This window comes from Dipteris shenzhenensis, chromosome 1, assembly GCF_047967505.1.
Source record: "Dipteris shenzhenensis isolate YYH24624 ecotype China chromosome 1, Dip_SZ_1.0, whole genome shotgun sequence".
NCBI lineage: Eukaryota > Viridiplantae > Streptophyta > Polypodiopsida > Gleicheniales > Dipteridaceae > Dipteris > Dipteris shenzhenensis.
In genome coordinates, this window is record NC_141596.1 from 65132052 (window position 1) to 65149451 (window position 17400).

The 17400-nt window shown below is 42.0% G+C and overlaps 1 protein-coding gene across 1 annotated transcript; it reads left to right on the forward strand.

The window, feature by feature from the left end:
* The first annotated feature begins 832 nt into the window (after positions 1 to 832).
* On the forward strand, positions 833 to 16773 carry LOC147906215 (PRP38 family protein). Its single transcript, XM_087377176.1, has 7 exons — positions 833 to 1024; positions 1192 to 1351; positions 1459 to 1580; positions 1691 to 1781; positions 3239 to 3368; positions 3526 to 3602; positions 15832 to 16773. The coding sequence occupies exons 1-7, from the start codon at positions 895 to 897 to the stop codon at positions 16403 to 16405; spliced, it is 1284 nt and encodes a 427-aa protein (XP_087233302.1). The 5' UTR covers positions 833 to 894; the 3' UTR covers positions 16406 to 16773.
* The last annotated feature ends 627 nt before the right edge of the window (positions 16774 to 17400 follow it).

A 17400-nucleotide genomic window follows, 5' to 3' on the forward strand; every position in this document is an offset into this window, starting at 1 on the left:
TTAATCCAGATAGAGTGGGACACCATATGTGTCAGGAATGGGTTGTGGGTATGGTGCCAAAGAAGATAGTTGAAGCTTTAGTGGTGAAGCTTAGGTCTACTCAATATTACATGATTCAAATGATGGTGGTGTAAACCTAGAGCCAAAAAAGGGCAACTATGGACAACTATGGAGATGCTGGCTATAGGAAGCCAAGCACCTTCAACACATGAGTAGGATGATGGACCTTCACTCTAAGTCACGAAAATCGCTTGTTTGTTGTGTAAGATATACTTTACACCATTGTGAACATAAACCTTGCGATTTAAAGTTAGGAATTGGGTTGCCAAGAATATTCAAGTCAGAACACATCTATTAATTAATCCACAAATTTATAAATCAATCTACAAACTAATAGTTTTTAAATTGGGTTCATCCTTCATGGAAATTCACAAAGGAGAATCCAATTCTTCACCATAGCACTACCTCTAATAAGAGCTTGTTCAATTCTTCACCATAGCACTACCTCTAATAAGAGCTTGTTCACATGATCAGGCTGGTTACAAACCTTTGATTTTCTTTAGGCAACTTGACCGCTGTAAATGCGTACCTACAGCTGGTAGTTCACTGACCAGAGAGACAAGTTCTAAGGGTTGCAGAGGATAGTGTCCAGTAGTCACCCGTATCATGATGAGAGTTGGTTGCCGTTTGAGCCCGAGCTCAGGAGGACGGGTCCAAAAGACGTAGCGTTCATGTGTTTGGGCACACTCACGCACCGAGGGGCACCAGTGGGCAGACACACCCAACCACATACTAGTGGAGCTAAAAGTTGGGCGGCCTATTTAATTTAAGACCTTGCTAGGGTTCTGATGTATAAGAAAGGTGGTGATCCAAATTAGGGCTTTCAATCTTCCCATGGCGAATCGCACCGATCCTGCAGCGCGTAGTGTCCATGGCACCAATCCGCAGAACCTAGTCGAGAAGATCCTCCGCTCCAAAATTTATCAGAACACGTACTGGAAAGAGCAATGCTTTGGCCTTACAGGTAACTTCCCTGTCCCGCGTTCGTTGTCACTACACTATCCGCGCTAAGATTTTCGATCTGTGAATATCACCACGCTCATCTTGCTCCCGGTACACTAGAATTCTACTAGAAGGTCGCCCAGTGCGCTGCATTTCTTTAAGCTCAGCGGTTGGAATGGCTTGTCTCAGCTGAAACTTTGGTCGATAAGGCGATGGAGCTTGACCATTTTGGGGGCACTTTTGGTGGTAACAGAAAAGCGACTCCTTTTATGTGTCTGACATTGAAGATGCTTCAGATCCAGCCGGAAAAGGAGATAGTAGTGGAGTTCATAAAAAACGAGGAGTACAAGTAAGTGGACACCACGCTTCCAGCAATGTCCTGGTTGTTTGTCAACGTCAAGTGTTCTACTCTTTTTTTTGGGGGTTTAGTTTTCATTTGGGAAACAATTGGTGCAGGTATGTGCGGATATTAGGGGCATTTTATCTCAGATTGGTCGGGAAACCTACAGATGTGTATCAATACTTGGAACCGTTGTACAATGATTATAGAAAAATTCGAAGAAAGATTGCGGATGGAAGTACGTATTTTCATGAAATATTATCTATAGTTATATAGGATTGCTGCCAATTTGTGAATTGGACTGAGTTTTTGTGAGATGCTGAGTTATTGAATGTACTGAATTTGCAGGTTACACTCTGAACCATGTGGATGAGTTTATCGATGAGTTACTGACCCAGGAGTATAGCTGTGACATTACTCTACCCCGAGTACCTAAAAGGTATTTGATGTGTTGCTATGGCTTCTTTCTGTTGATACAAAACTCAGGCCGATTCAAAATGCAAAAGAGAATAAGAAGGATGGAATCGCTTTTGTTTTGCAATGGCGTTTTATTGCCCAGCCTTAACGATAATCATTGTTTATCTTTCAGTTGTTGATAAAGGAAGTAGTTTTTCTTTGCATCTCTCATCCACTTTAGCTGGCGTATCTTCTTTGTCAATTTCTTCTTCTCAAGAGAATCTTGCAACTTAGTTTATCTTACACTTGCAATCTGGCCATTTTTTGGCCAATCAGGCAAGTTGGTTTGATTGCCATGTTGCAGTTCAACATGCTACACTTTCCCTCAGCTTCTCAGTTCAACATGTTAAACTCTTTTCAATTACAATGCAGTTGCATTTCTCTTACCCGTTGAAAGGTTGTTTGTGTACATGAATATTTGGAGGCCTTTCATGGCATGATGTGTCTTAGTACTAGAGAAGATGATGGTTTTGGCATTAGTGTGCTTCTTTATTGGTCAAAACTATTATTGTAGAGGCTTCATGTTTTGTTCTATAGGTCCGTATATTGTATCTTGGCATCTTTTTTGTCCTTATGGTGTGCGCGAGAAACCACTTGCTAGGGTTTTAGTCTCTTCGACTAGTGTGCATAAGTCAAATGCACCAATACACATGTATTGACTCACTGTTCTAGAGTAGTGGAGGGTTGAGTGAATGCTTGTGAATGTCGCAAAGCTATTAAAATGGACCAAAGGATGTTATGTGGCACTCATCCCCTTGGTCCATGGTGGACATGTGAAAATATGTTGCTTCTTGTGGAATGTTGTCGATAAGAGAGTTAAATAGAGTATGCATGTGCTTTTAGCTTCAAGAGAGTTAAATAGAGTATGCATGTGCTTCTAAGTTAGGAATGTAATTTTGCATCTTTGTAGGAAGCGGTACATAAGTGTAAGTGCTTCTTTTAGTTGCCAACTAATCCATTTATTCTGTAAGTACTTTCTTTCATTCATACATTTGTGTGTGTGTGTGTGTGTGAGAGAGAGAGAGAGAGAGAGAGAGAGAGAGAGAGAGAGATTACTGTTTTTAATTGATGTATTTTGTTTGCCCAAGAGACTCCCGGGTCTTTAGAAACCTAGTATAGTTGCTTATGCTTGGGCACTAATGGTGACGTAAGCGTTGCTTTGCTTGCTAAGTATGTCTACCTTTTGTCTTCATTTTTTCTTTTTGTTACCTCATTTTTCTTCTCTTTCGTTTTCTCTTTGATTTTTGTTGTAAAATGTTGGACTTTAGAACAACAAAAATCTGAATTTGTGCGATTGGATATATTCTAGTCTTACAAAGGTAGGTGTGTGTGTGTATTCCTATTCTTCCCATCATAAGGCTTATTAGTGATGAGATTTCATTTTCTAATGCTTGGTATTGTACAGTTGTGACTATATAATTGATTGACTTGTTGAAGCAGGTGGACCTTGGAAGGGGCTGCTTTGTTAGAGCCTCGACGTAGTGCATTGGAGGATGACTTTGAAGAAGATGAAGAAAAGGAGGAGGAAGAACAACCTTTAGGAGCGTTAGATAACTTGGATTTGGATAAGGTAATTTATTTTACTTGTTTAAGGTTGGAAAGTAAGTAAATCTTTTTTAATGAGATATGCAGATAGTGGTGTTATTTAAAAGTGGTTGGATTTCGATGTGGATGATTCTAAAATAATAATTTGTGATTTTGATTAGAAAACACTTGTGTGAATACAGGACCGCAGAAGGAGAAGCCCTTTGAAGGAGAGGGATAGAGACAAGGATAGAGGTCGTGATAGTCATCGAGATTACAGGTCACATGTTGCCTTGCACTCATGCTAGTGGTTTGTTTATATAAAAGTGGTGCTGCCAACATAATGCAGATTATTAATAAGTCTATAACATATATTTGTAATGCTATAGAATCTTTAAATGAACAATTTGATTCGGGCATCAAACTATTGTATGTTTGTGTCATTAAGTGGCTAACGGGTACATGTTTCACCACATGTGTGCGTCTCTCTCTCTCTCTCTCTCTCTCTCTCTCTCTCTCTCTCTCTCTCTCTCTCTTCCCCCCCAAAACTTCTTCCCTCCCTCTAGAGACCCTTTACGATCAATGGGAGTGGTGACCACTATCAAAATGATAGTATTTTGCTACATCTAAAACTCTAAAAAGGATTTCATATATTACTTCCTATGCTATGCTGGCAAGCATTTATTTAGCTAACTGCTGCGCCATGTCGAGGGCTTTGTTGCGGTGCCGTATGATTTCCTTTATGTCGGTACCTAGCTGTTGGGATGGTATCCCCAGAAGGTTTGTCAGGATGGTGGCATTGCTGCTGTATTTTTCCCGATACGTGCACTTCCTGACCTTCAGTTCATGAGAGGTGGTCCTTACTTCACAGATTAATGGCCATTTGTACCATAATTACGCCCTCTTTTTGCTTGCATTTCATACTTGTCCTTTTGATCGATTTCTTGTTGTAGAAGTCCATTTTTTGGACTAGGGTCTTGCCATAGTTTCTATAGCATTTTTTGCACGACCATATTTCTAAATTCTTCTCCATCCTCTGGGATCTAGCTAGTGTCTCACACCTTTCCATCCTTTTAGCTCCTCCTATGGTTCTTGTGGCCTCACATTGCCTTGCGTGGGATTTTTAGGCCATTTATTAGCATAATGCCTCCCCCTCGAGAGGTATCATCCTTGTTTGTGCAAGCAGGATGGGTTACGGAGTTCGGGCTTCAAATCCTAGCTCACAAATGAGAAAACGTTTGTGGATGGTCTCTATCCTTTTCCAATATGCCACTGATTTTTGGTGAAGATTTTGTTGCTTTATATTACGAAGTAGCTTCTCCCGGAAGGGGAGCTCAAAAGTACATTAACTAAAAATCTGAGTATATGATAAGTATCCATCATAGTCTATGTAATGAGTCTGTAGACAATCAAATAAAGATTGTTGCAGTGAGCGTCTGAAAAAAGGGAAAGTGGAAAAAGTAGGATCACCAAAGACTCTGTGATTTCGATCTTTCCATAGTGCCCAGTCATGAACCCAGAAGAAAAATAACTAATTCTCCTGTCTGTGTGGGTGAATCCCAAAAAGCTAGAAATGCTTGTCAAAGGTAACAGTAGAAAATCTAGCTCTCAAATGTTGCTGAAGAAGATCCAAAAAGCTTATGGTGTGTAGACAACACCAAAGGAGATGAGGCACAGAGTCATGTGGAGCAAAACATCGGTGACAAACAGTAGGAGCAATGTGCTTGCGTGTTAAAAGCTGTCTTGACGGAAAGACCCCAAGCATCACCCGCCACAGGAACTTTGGACCTCCAAAGCTGCTGCAATCTCCTCCTCCACCACTTCCTTGGGCGATTCATGCGCCAGAGTTGATTTGCCTTCATAGAAACCCAAGGTGGGGCCAAAAGAACCTTATACAAAGAAGATATCGTAATATGAGATAATCTCAAAGGTCGGGCTGATGAACCTGGGTAATGAAGAGTCCAATCTTCAAGCCCGTCCTGAAGCTCAATTGGAGGTAAGGACATGTGAGCAATGGTTTGCCGTAGAGGGCGATAATGCATCCCTAAACCTTATTTCGTGGCGGCCAAAGGAAAAGATATTATGGTACCATCATCATGAATCATATTTGCCAGAGAGTGGATCCCTTTGAAACTAATAAAGAGAGAGAGAGAGAGAGAGAGAGAGAGAGAGAGAGAGAGACACACACACACACAAAGAGACGCATTTTATATAAATATAAATATACATAAATAAATAATAAATACATTACATACATATAATTCTAAATTTGTATGATTGGACTTATTCTAGTCTTACAAAGGTATATTACATACATAACAGATATCTATACACACACATGTTCTATATATGTATTTATAGCTTGCTTTGTTTTTCTGAAGTGAGTCTTAGTGATTAAACGACTTACAAATCACATTTCCTTTTGCTGAGTTCTCTCTTTATCCCTTATTTTCTTCTACTTTTTTTTGTAATTGGAAGCAGATTTTATTGTGCTATGCTGCCTGACTTCCCGATATCAGGTAGCTCTGGGCATTAGTCTCTGCTGGCTTTTTCATCGCCATCAGTGACAGTGCTTGCTTCCTATAGTGATTTTGCAGTAGCTCTTCCAGGTTTCTTTGTGCTGGCAGTGCACAGTGAGAAGTATGGTGAGTTGTACATATTCTGCATGGTATTTCCTCAATTTGTTTGTGCGTTTTGTGCTTTTTCTGCATAGTGTATGAGTTTGATTGTGCTTTTTCTGCATAGCGTATGAGTTTGATTGTGCTTTTTCTGCATAGTGTATAAGATTGCTGTGTGTTCCATTGAATTCATTGTTGGAAGGTCGTTTTGGAGTTAGCTGCATGCTCAAGAGTTTTATGTTTGCGGTGTCCTTTGAAGCCTTGAGCTCAATCTTGATTGTATAAAGCTTCACATATAGCAAGCTTGTAACTTTTTCCTTTTGTAAGGTATCCTTAGCTCTCTCTCTCTCTCTCTCTCTCTCTACCTTCATCTTCCACAATAGTTTATTTGTCCCATCAAGCTTGTCTGTGTCGCTAAAATTAGGGATATGATTTGGACTACTTTTTTATTAGCCTTCTCCTTTAGTGCTAGCCTTCGGCATGGCTGAGTTTTCCCTTTTGTCTGAGGTCATATTCTTGGACGCCTCTCTCCTTTCGAGGCCTTTTCTGATGCTTTTCTCGACATTCTTCGCGACATAATGCTTCCTTTTCATTGTCTGAGGTCATATTCCTGGACGCCTCTCTCTTGGGTCCTGCCTGGTGCTGTGTGCACTGAATTCTGAGGTTGCTATGTTGGATTATTCCACTTGTCATATGCTTGGCTACTGAAGGGAACCAAGAGGATAGCATTGGGAGTTGGTCACTTGCACAGCCACTGGTTGGCATTGTATTGGGTTGCACCTGGGGGTGAGTTCAGGAGGGGAGTCCCTTGTAATTAAACTAACCAATGAATAAATTAATGCCCGCAAGGTGTGCCAAGTGTTGGGGCCAATAGGTGTCAGTGTGTATGCTTATTGAGTAGGGGCATTCTAGCCTCCCTTGTTTTTGTGAATCAGTGATGCTATGCTTCTGCCGCATTAGCGGACATGCAAATTTCACCTTGTGAAGTTTTCGTCCAAGTTGCGGCCTGCTGGTATTGTGATAATTCTTTCTATCTTAAATGGTGCGTTGCCCTATCAGCTAGATTTAGATTTAGATGCTCCTTGGGGAGATACTAAAATGAAAATGTTTAGACTTCACAAGCAGTTGTAGCTTGAATGAAGATATTTTGGACTACCTTTTGATTAGCCTTCTCCTTTAGTGCTAGCCTTCATCATGGCTGAGTCTGCCCTTCACCTCCGGAGTGCCGAGAGAAACTCAGTACGAAGACTTTGTATAAATGGATGCTCAAGTATGTGTGGGTGTGTAGATTTGTATGTGTGAGAGCATATTTTTATACTATGGTCTACACCCACTGTTGGGCGCTGATGACGTCAGTGGGGATGTCATAGTAGCTAGTCCCTGCTATGCATGATGGAGTTTATGGTTTTCAACCTTGTGAGTGACTATCATGAGATTGAAACTGCACTATGTTGTGTTTTTAGAAGATGAGTTTGGGAATGTTCTTGGATTCATCTAGGTATATGCTTCTGCCGTATTAGCGGACATGCAAATTTCACCTTGTGAAGTTTTCGTCCAAGTTGCGGCCTGTTGGTATTGTGATAATTCTTTCTATCTTAAATGGTGCGTTGCCCTATCAGCTAGATTTAGATTTAGATGCTCCTTGGGGAGAGACTAAAATGAAAATGTTTAGACTTCACAAGCAGTTGTAGCTTGAATGAAGAGATTTTGGACTACCTTTTGATTAGCCTTCTCCTTTAGTGCCCTTCACCTCCGGAGTGCCGACAGAAACTCAGTACGAAGACTTTGTATAAATGTATGCTCAAGTATGTGTGGGTGTGTGGATTTGTATGTGTGAGCATATTTTTATACTATGGTCTACACCCACTGTTGGGCGCTGATGACGTCAATGGGGATGTCATAGTAGCTAGTCCATGCTATGCATGATGGAGTTTATGTGTTATGCTCTAGCCGAGATAGCATGACCTCGGAAAGATCGGTGGGCATTTTCTCTTAGATGACCAACTTTTGTATTAGTTAATGTGCGTAATTGAAATGGTCAAGAGAAGTAACTGCTAAGGTCCTAGGTGAGGGTGAAATGGCATTGACTAGGTAGTTCTGAGTGCTAAGGCCTAGGTGCACCTAAATGTGCAATAATGCCAAGGGGCAAGTGGTTTTAAATGTGCCCCAAGAGAGGGGTAAAAAGGTGCACCAAGTGGAGAGGCTAAAATGATGACATTTGGCAAGGAGAACTATCTAGGGAAATGAGGGTCTCGTGGATAAGCATGAAAAAAACAAAGGAACGAAAGAATTAGAATATCTGTGATCCACGAGAGTAGGCTGGGTGGAACAAATGAAATGCCATCGCCCGTGATCTGTGTCAACGTAGGAATAGTGATTCGTGAAGAGGAGATAGAGTCTTTGATAGTTGGTATCAGAGCGTAAGGTAAGGGTAGGGCTCGTTGGGTTGTGACGGACAGTAGGTGGAGGAGATATCAGCGGCTGTGGTCGACGGGCTCCATGAAGATTATCGTAGTCTTCACAGATTATGCGGAACACAATTGCAAATTGAGCGCAGAGGTGGTTAATTGAATTACCTGTACGTGACGAGGTGGCGTGGTGTTGACGGGAAACTTACGTTCAATTACCGTCAATGAAGAATAGACTAGATATTCTGGTCGATTGACGGTGCAACAAAGGGCAACGTAGGGAGAGTGGACAGGAAGAGTCGCCATCGCCATTGTCTGCCAAGTCTTTGTGTCTAATTGACGTTATAGTTCCAGAAAGTCACAGGCGAGTGACGACAGGCTGTCCATCGGTGGTAGCAACGATGCTGAATTATTGAGTGGACCTCCGCAGTTTTACCGTTTTTCTCTTTTCAGCCATTGGTGGGGCTTTATTTGGATATGACGTCGGAACTACATCGGGCGCTTGGTATCTTTAACGAGGAGAAATCAGGAAGCACCTTTTTTCGATATAGTTTTATATATAGTCATGTTATTCCTACACTGTGGAAAGGAACGTTTAAAGTATTGTATATTTTGGGAGTTTAGTGTGCAGGAGAAAGAAGAAAACAAATCAGGAAAGCAGAACAGAAAAGAAGTGTATATATATATCTTTTATTTGGGTTCTAGAAAAGACTGAAAAAAAAAAAGAAAAAAAAAAGAAGAAAAAAAAAACCATTTTCCATTGTGGAACTATGGAGGCAGAAGGGCAGAATTCCAGTGAGTCTAGAGTACAGTCTACACAACAGATGTCACATCATGCAGCACCTACTTTGATCGGTAGGATTTCGATATTAGAAGATGCTTTACAGTAGATTATGAACCAGCAGCTTCAAGTGAATGCTGGTCAAAATGAGATTAGGGAAATGATACAAGCCTTGTCGGCTAGACCGTCTAGAATTGATAAGGGCAAAGCTCCAGCAGAGCCAGAGCCCAGTATCCATTCATTAGAGCGCGCAAGGGTCAAAGTGCCTAATATCGCTAATTATAGACCGGAGAAGTACGCTGGTCGGATGACCGAGCGTAGCTCTGATGTGATCGAGGTTTGGTTACACAAGTGGGAAGAAGCCTTCGCCATTTGTGAAATTAGATCTGATCTAAAGAAAATCCGTGAGGCCATACACCTGTTTATTGAGGCAGCGGATAGATGGTGGATAAAGCAACAGAAGGATCAAGTTGCTCCTACCATCTGGGAAGGGTTTAAAGCTGAATTTAAGAAACACTTTCTCCCACCCGATGAAGAGTCCCGAGCTTGGGATGCTTATAGAAATCTTCGTCAGAGGAGTCTGTCGGTGGCAGAGTACACCGACAAATTCAGGGAATGTGTCGTGAAAATAAGAGACCCTCTCCCTATGTCGGTTCAGTTAAAAGACTATATCTATGGACTGAACGATAAAATCAAAATGGAAGTTCGGGCTAAATATGTGACTACATTAGATGAATCTATTGCAGTAGCCCTGAACTATGAGGATGCCAGGGGCAGATCTGTTGGATTTGTGCAGGCAGGAACTCAGTATGAGTACCCGAAAAAAGGAGGATTTCAGAGGAAATGGGTTTCAAAGACAAGTGTCTCGCAGCCAAGTGGCCAAACCAAGCAGGTGAAGCCGGTTGAGGGACCAGTAAAAACAAGTACCACCGTTGGGGTGAAAAGGAAAATAACTCCAATGGCAGCCCGGGCTTGGTCAAAGTCCTCGTTGACCCCTGAACAAAAAGAGAAAGTTAGAAAAGAAGGACTGTGCTTCGGCTGCCTTCAGCGACATCAGTGGAAGGATTGTCCACTGAATAAAGTCCGTCGCACAGCTAATATAATAATATCTGAATGCGACGTGGAAATGCAGGAGAGTCCCAATGCGGAACATATGCAGATGCAACTGGCGGGACCTTCTCAGAGGTTAGTACCTTGTTTGTTATGTGTATCTGTTGCTAAGTTAGTGACGAGTGCACCTGATAATATCCTATCTAAGCCTGTAGCAACAGGGTATATAGCCTTTAATGATACGGAGTTAATTAAAATGAAAGGGCAAGTGGCCAATCATGATGTCATTGTGTTGTTTGACTCGGCGTCAACTCACAATGTGATTAACTCCAAGCTCGTGAAGAGGCTGAAATTAAAGACAAGTCCATCTGACTATGCGTATACAGTCAGAATGGCAGAGGGAAGTTCAACTGAAGTATGAGACCAAAGGGTTACCCAGTAGGAGCTTCGGATTCAGGACTATGCTGAGAAGCTTGATTTTGAAATGACCAAGCTTGCTCATGCAGATATAGCCCTGGGTATGGCGTGGCATTCTAGGAAGAATCCAGCCATTGATTGAAAAAAGCACGTATATCAATTCAAGATGAATGATGTGCTTTATGTCTTGCGAGGTGAAAAAGATATACCTCAGGGACCGTTGGTTTCCGTGATGGAAATCAGAAAAGCTCAAGTAGAGTTTTTATTTCTTTGCACAGCATCGGTAGAGCCCGTTGATGATTCTTCGGCTAGCACTGATGTTACGCAAAGTGGTGAGATGGCCAAGCTGGCTAATCTTATAACAGAGGAGTTCTCTGAATGTTTTAGGGATGAACTACCTTATGGGTTACCTCAGAGCGGAAAGTTCAACATAAGATTGAACTGATCCCGGGGGCAGAACCTGTAAATAGACCTCCCTATAGAATGAGTTTTGCTGAAGAGGCGGAGGTGCGTAGACAATTGGAAGAATACCTCAAGTTGGGGCAGATTGAACCAAGCTTCTCACCTTTTGCTTCGCCAGTGATATTAAAGAAGAAAAAGGATGATACGTTTCGCCTCTGTATAGATTACAGAGCATTGAATAATATCACTGTTAAGCACAGGTATCCGATGGCTCGGATTGATGATTTGCTAGATGCATTACATGGAGCCGTGATTTTCAGCAAGATAGATCTTAAGTGTGGCTACCATCAAATCCGGATTAGAGCCGAGGATGTGCATAAAACCGCTTTCAGAAGCAGGTTTGGTCATTATGAGTTTTTGGTAATGCCCTTTGGACTTACCAATGCTCCAGCGACCTTCGTCATGCTTATGAACGATTTACTACGTCCGTATATCGGAAAGTTCGTAGTACATTTTATTGACGGTATCTTGATATTCAGTAAAAGTTTTACTGAGCATCGTGAACACTTAAGAATAGTGTTCAATACTTTGAGGAAAGCCAGTCTTTATGTGAATAAGAAGAAAACTATACTATGTATGGTTAGGCTTGAATATTTAGGATTCATAATTACTCCACAGGGGGTAGAAATGGATCCGAAGAAAGTGGCTGCGATACTAACTTGGCCAATCCCTCAGAGTCTGACCGCGTTGCGATCATTCTTGGGATTTGTCCAGTTTTATAGAAGGCATATCAAGGGATATTCCGGAATAGTATCGCCATTGACTGCTCTGACCTCAGATAAAGTACCTTTTATTTGGGGACAGAATCAACAAGAAAGTTTTAACACCATAAAACAAGCTGTGGTCTCAGGATCGGTGTTAAAAATAGTTGATCCCCAGAAACCGTTGTTCCTAGAAACCGATGCAAGTGGCATTGGGGTAGGAGCAGTCCTCCTTCAAGAGGGAAGGCCAGTAGCCTTTGAAAGCAAGAAGCTTTCTCCCTCTCAAAGGAATTGGCCAACTCATGAATTAGAGTTGTATGCTGCCACCCATGCTTTGAAAACATGGAGGCATTACTTATATGGTTCAGAGTTTTATGTGGTTGTGGATCATGATACTCTGAAACATTTTTGTAAACAGCCTGACTTGAGGGGCCGCTAAGCTAGGTGGGCAGAGCTCATGCAGGAGTTTAATTTAACGATTCAGTACCGAAGAGGAAAAGACAATAAGGTTGCTGATGCGTTGTCTCGCATTATGCACAACCTGAGTTTCACAGTATTAGAGAGTGCTCTAATGACCGAGATAAGAGAAACTCAAAAAGTAGACGAGTTTGTCCAGAGCTTGTGGCCTAAAGCTCATGTGTTAAGACCCGGGGAAAATGAAAAGGATGACCTGGCATCCAGAAAAGGCCAAACTTATGCAAGATATACCATAAGGGATGGTATGCTAGTTAGAAATGGCAAGGTTGTAGTACCTGGTCAGAATGATCTTAGGCAGAGAGTCATTCGACAGTGTCATGATAGCCCGTGTGCGGGACATCCAGGAGTCGAGAAGACATATGATCTCGTGAAACGAGATTTTTTTTGGCCAAAGATGAAAAAGCATATTCATGAATTTGTGACACGGTGTTTCTCGTGTCAGGTAAGCAAGGCCGAGCGGGTGAAGCCACCCGGACTTTTACAGCCCTTAGAAATACCACTAAGTAAGTGGGAGAGCATTTTCATGGACTTTATTGTAGGACTGCCTACGACGCAAGGAGGGTATGATTCTATCCTTGTGGTGGTTGATCGTCTAACCAAGATGGCTCACTTCATTCCGACTAGAGAGTCTGTTAGTGCCCCGCAAGTGGCGGATTTGTTCATTAGACATATATTTCGTCTGCATGGATTGCCTAGATCCATAGTGTCAGACAGAGATGTCAGATTTACCGGTCATTTTTGGATAGCGGTATTTGAGACACTGAGGACTGAGTTGGGAATGAGTAGTGGGGGTCATCCTGAGATGGATGGTCAGACGGAGAGAGTCAACCAGACTTTAGAGGATATGCTGAGGGTATATGTGTCATTGAGGCAACATACGTGGGACAAGTGGTTGCCATTGTTGGAGTTTGCCTACAATGATAGGAAACATTCCTCTACCGGGTTCAGTCCGTTTGAACTGAACTATGGTTATAGACCAGCAAATCCAACTATAGTTGGAATACCTCAGAAAGTGCCTAGTGCCGCGAACTTTGTAGTTCAGATGCGGGAGATGCTAGCACTGCGAGAGCTAATATCCGCCAGGCTATGGATAGAGCCAAGGTGTATGCGGATGAAAATCGGTCTATAAGAGTATTTAAGGAAGGAGAAAAAGTTTTTCTCAGAGTTCCTTCGCACTCGAAGTCGTTGCCTTCAGGAGAGTGTGCTAAGTTATCACCTCGATACTGTGGGCCGTGGTTAATTTTAAAGAGAATAGGCAGTGTAGCCTATAAATTAGAATTGCCACAGGGGTGTAAGGTGCATCCGGTTTTTCATGTTTCGCGCTTAAAGAAATTTTTGCATACAGGTGACTCACTAATCGAAGGTGTGGTTTTGTTTTAGGAGATAGAGGATATTGCAAGACGCAAGCCAACAAGAATCCTGGACCGAGGAACAATACAAATACAAAATCGGAAGATACCCACGGTGTTGGTTGCATGGCATGGTCAGCCTCTATCGGAAGCTACCTGGGAATCCGTATACCAGTTACGGAGAGTGTTCCCAGATTTCATCATCGAGGACGCTGATGCTTGAAGAGGGAAGGAATGTTATGCTCTAGTCGAGATAGCATGACCTCGGAAAGATCGGTGGGCATTTTCTCTTAGATGACCAACTTTTGTAATAGTTAATGTGCGTACTTGAAATGGTCAAGAGAAGTAACTGCCAAGGTCCTAGGTGAGGGTGAAATGGCATTGACTAGGTAGTTCTGAGTGCTAAGGCCTAGGTGCACCTAAATGTGCAATAATGCCAAGGGGTAAGTGGTTTTAAATGTGCCCCAAGAGAGGGGTAAAAAGGTGCACCAAGTGGAGAGGCTAAAATGATGACATTTAGCAAGGAGAACTATCTAGGGAAATGAGGGTCTCGTGGATAAGCATGAAAAAAACAAAGGAACGAAAGAATTAGAATATCTGTGATCCACGAGAGTAGGCTGTGTGGAACAAATGAAATGCCATTGCCCGTGATCTGTGTCAACGTAGGAATAGTGATTGGTGAAGAGGAGATAGAGTCTTTGATATTATGGTTTTCAACCTTATGAGTGACTATCATGAGATTGAAACTGCATTATGTTGTGTTTTTAGAGGATGAGTTTGGGAATGTTCTTGGATTCATCTAGGTATATGCTTCTGCTGTATTAGCGGACATGCAAATTTTACCTTGTGAAGTTTTCGTCCAAGTTGCGGCCTGCTGGTATTGTGATAATTCTTTCTATTTTAAATGGTGTGTTGCCCTATCAGCTAGATTTAGATTTAGATGCTCCTTGGGGAGAGACTAAAATGAAAATGTTTAGACTTCACAAGCAGTTGTAGCTTGAATGAAGAGATTTTGGACTACCTTTTGATTAGACTTCTCCTTTAGTGCTAGCGTTCATCATGGCTGAGTCTGCCCTTCACCTCCGGAGTGCCGACAGAAACTCAGTACGAAGACTTTGTATAAATGGATGCTCAAGTATGTGTGGGTGTGTGGATTTATATGTGTGAGAGCATATTTTTATACTATGGTCTACACCCACTGTTGGGCGCTGATGACGTCAGTGGGGATGTCATAGTAGCTAGTCCCTGCTATGCATGATGGAGTTTATGGTTTTCAACCTTGTGAGTGACTATCATGAGATTGAAACTGCACTATGTTGTGTTTTTAGAGGATGAGTTTGGGAATGTATTCATCTAGGTATATGATATGCTGTGGAATTATATGCTCTAAGTATTGTGTTTGGGCAATGGAAATGGAACATGGTGGCTGTATTTTGGTGTTGTGAGAAAGTGCCCTCTGTCAATCAAATTCCGGTTACATTCATTCTATGTGGACTACTTTTTTATTAGCCTTCTCCTTTAGTGCTAGCCTTATTCATGGCTGAACTTCTGAGTCTGCCCTTCACCTCCGGTGTGCTGACAAAAACTCAGTGCGAAGACATTTGTGTAAATGAATGCTCAAGTATAAATAGCGAAGTTCCAATCTCATGACAGTTACGAGGTTGAAAACCATAAACTCCTTCACACATAGCAGAGACTAGCTACCATGACATTCCCATTGATGTCATTAGCGCCAGGGTGTAGACCATAGTATAAACATATGCCCTCTCACATACAAATCCTTTCGTGTGTTTGAGCTTAGGCATGTTCATGGATTGATCTAGATATATATTCTGTGTGTATTGCTGCGCTTGTCTTGCTGTTTGGAATTCATTATAATAAGCTTGCAAATTTGCCAATATAGAACATTTATGGTTGGAATCTGCTTTTCTATGCCAGACTTCTGGAGCAGCAGTTGTCTGTCTGTGACTAACGAAATGAAAATGTTTTACATGCAACTTGCAGTTATGGTCACCTTAGACAGGACCGATGCTATGATTGCATTCTGCCCCCATTATTGAATTTATGCTTTAGGGCCTTCTGATTTGGCATTGATGAAGTCAAGAGCATACTTGATTGTTTAAAATTGTTATTCTATATGGAGGGTTAAATTTGAGAGTTGTCTCTAAGCACACAGTTGGCATGGCTTGTAAATGCATTGTTTCTTAGGAATGGTTTGTTGCTTATATTTCCTGTGTTTCCTGCAGGGATAGAGACAGAGATCGTGAACGAGAGCGAGACCGGGATCGGGATCGGGATCGGGATCGGGACAGAGACCGGGAAAGGGATCGGGATTATAGGATAAGGGATCGTGACCGAGACAGAGATTACTATAGAGATCGTGAACGGGAGAAAGAGAGGGAGTATTTCAGGGAAAGAGAACGGGAGAGAGAGAGGGATTACTACAGAAGGGAACGCGAGAGAGACCGTGATAGACACAGAGAGAGAGAGAGACACAACAGGAGCAGATCTAGGAGTCGCAGCAAAAGTAGAGAGCGAAGGGAGAGAGAGCGTGACCGCTCCCTATCTCCAGCTGCCGAGCGTAAAAGGAGGCATCGTAGTGGTAGTCCAATTAATCGCAGACATCGTGCTGATGAGGATGGGCCTCTTGAGGAAGGAGAACATCGTGCAGGAAGAGAAGATGAAGACAAGAGGAAGAAGAAGAAGGAAAGAAAGGAGAAGAAAGAAACGGCAGCGGATGGTACAGATCATGAGGATCCTGAGATTGCTGAAGCAAACAAATTGCGAGCAGCTTTGGGCTTGAAACCATTGCGAGTTTAATGTGCCAAGGTCCGGTCGAATTCTCCACATGGAACGGGCATGAAGTTGACCATGGTAATAATTCTGTGTACAACACGGCTTCTGCACTGTAGCATATTGATCGATTTATAATGGAAATAAATGACCAGGTCGTCCATAGGATGGCTTATTTTAGCCTGTGGAAGCATGATGTGACACCTTTGCAAACAGAAAACCTTGCACAATCAAAGAGTTATTTGCCTTGAGCTTTTAATTTGCTTGAGTTTGTGTTGACTTGTGAATAAAGTAAGCTTCTCAAAACCTAGTCTTTGTAAGCTGGGCTTGCCAGCTTCAGTGGCTTTGTATTTGAGTGGATTCCAACTTTTGTAACCAACTTTTGTAAAGTGAAACTAGTCGTCTTGTTGTTCATGTTCTCGTCCCTGTCCTTTTTATTGTACTCCTCGTCTTCCAGTACTAATCTTTTAGATATGTTCCCATGTTTCTTCATATTTCTCTTTGTAGCTCTCTATCTGATGTTCTTGAACAAGTAAAATATACGACTCATGTAATAAAAATTGTGTTCAAAATTGTGTTCGGCTCTCACATCAAGGTGATACTTGTATCTTTTTTTCTAGGGCATATCAGAACATCTTTCATATAATAGTGTGCATTGCAAATATGTAGCCTGAAAACTATTTAAACTACATACAGTGCATGTCATATTTTTCCCTTTTGGAGGCCAGCATTATAAAGTTTTCAATGTGACAGTAGTAGGATTTTCTCAACATTGCAGCCTCTGTATGTGGCTTGTCAATAGGTTCCTTCTCCGCTGAACTTGATTGATGAAAGAGTTATGTCAGTATCCCTCATATCTACTGGGTTTGCATGGATCTGCCCCAACAGACAAGAGTGATACAGGAGGCAGAGAGGGCCGTCACAGGTGAGTAGAGTGCAAATGAAGGAGGTTCGCACTCTGGGTCGGTATCTTCACTAGACAGAAGATTCTCTACATCAGGACTCTCTTCGCTTCCCTCACA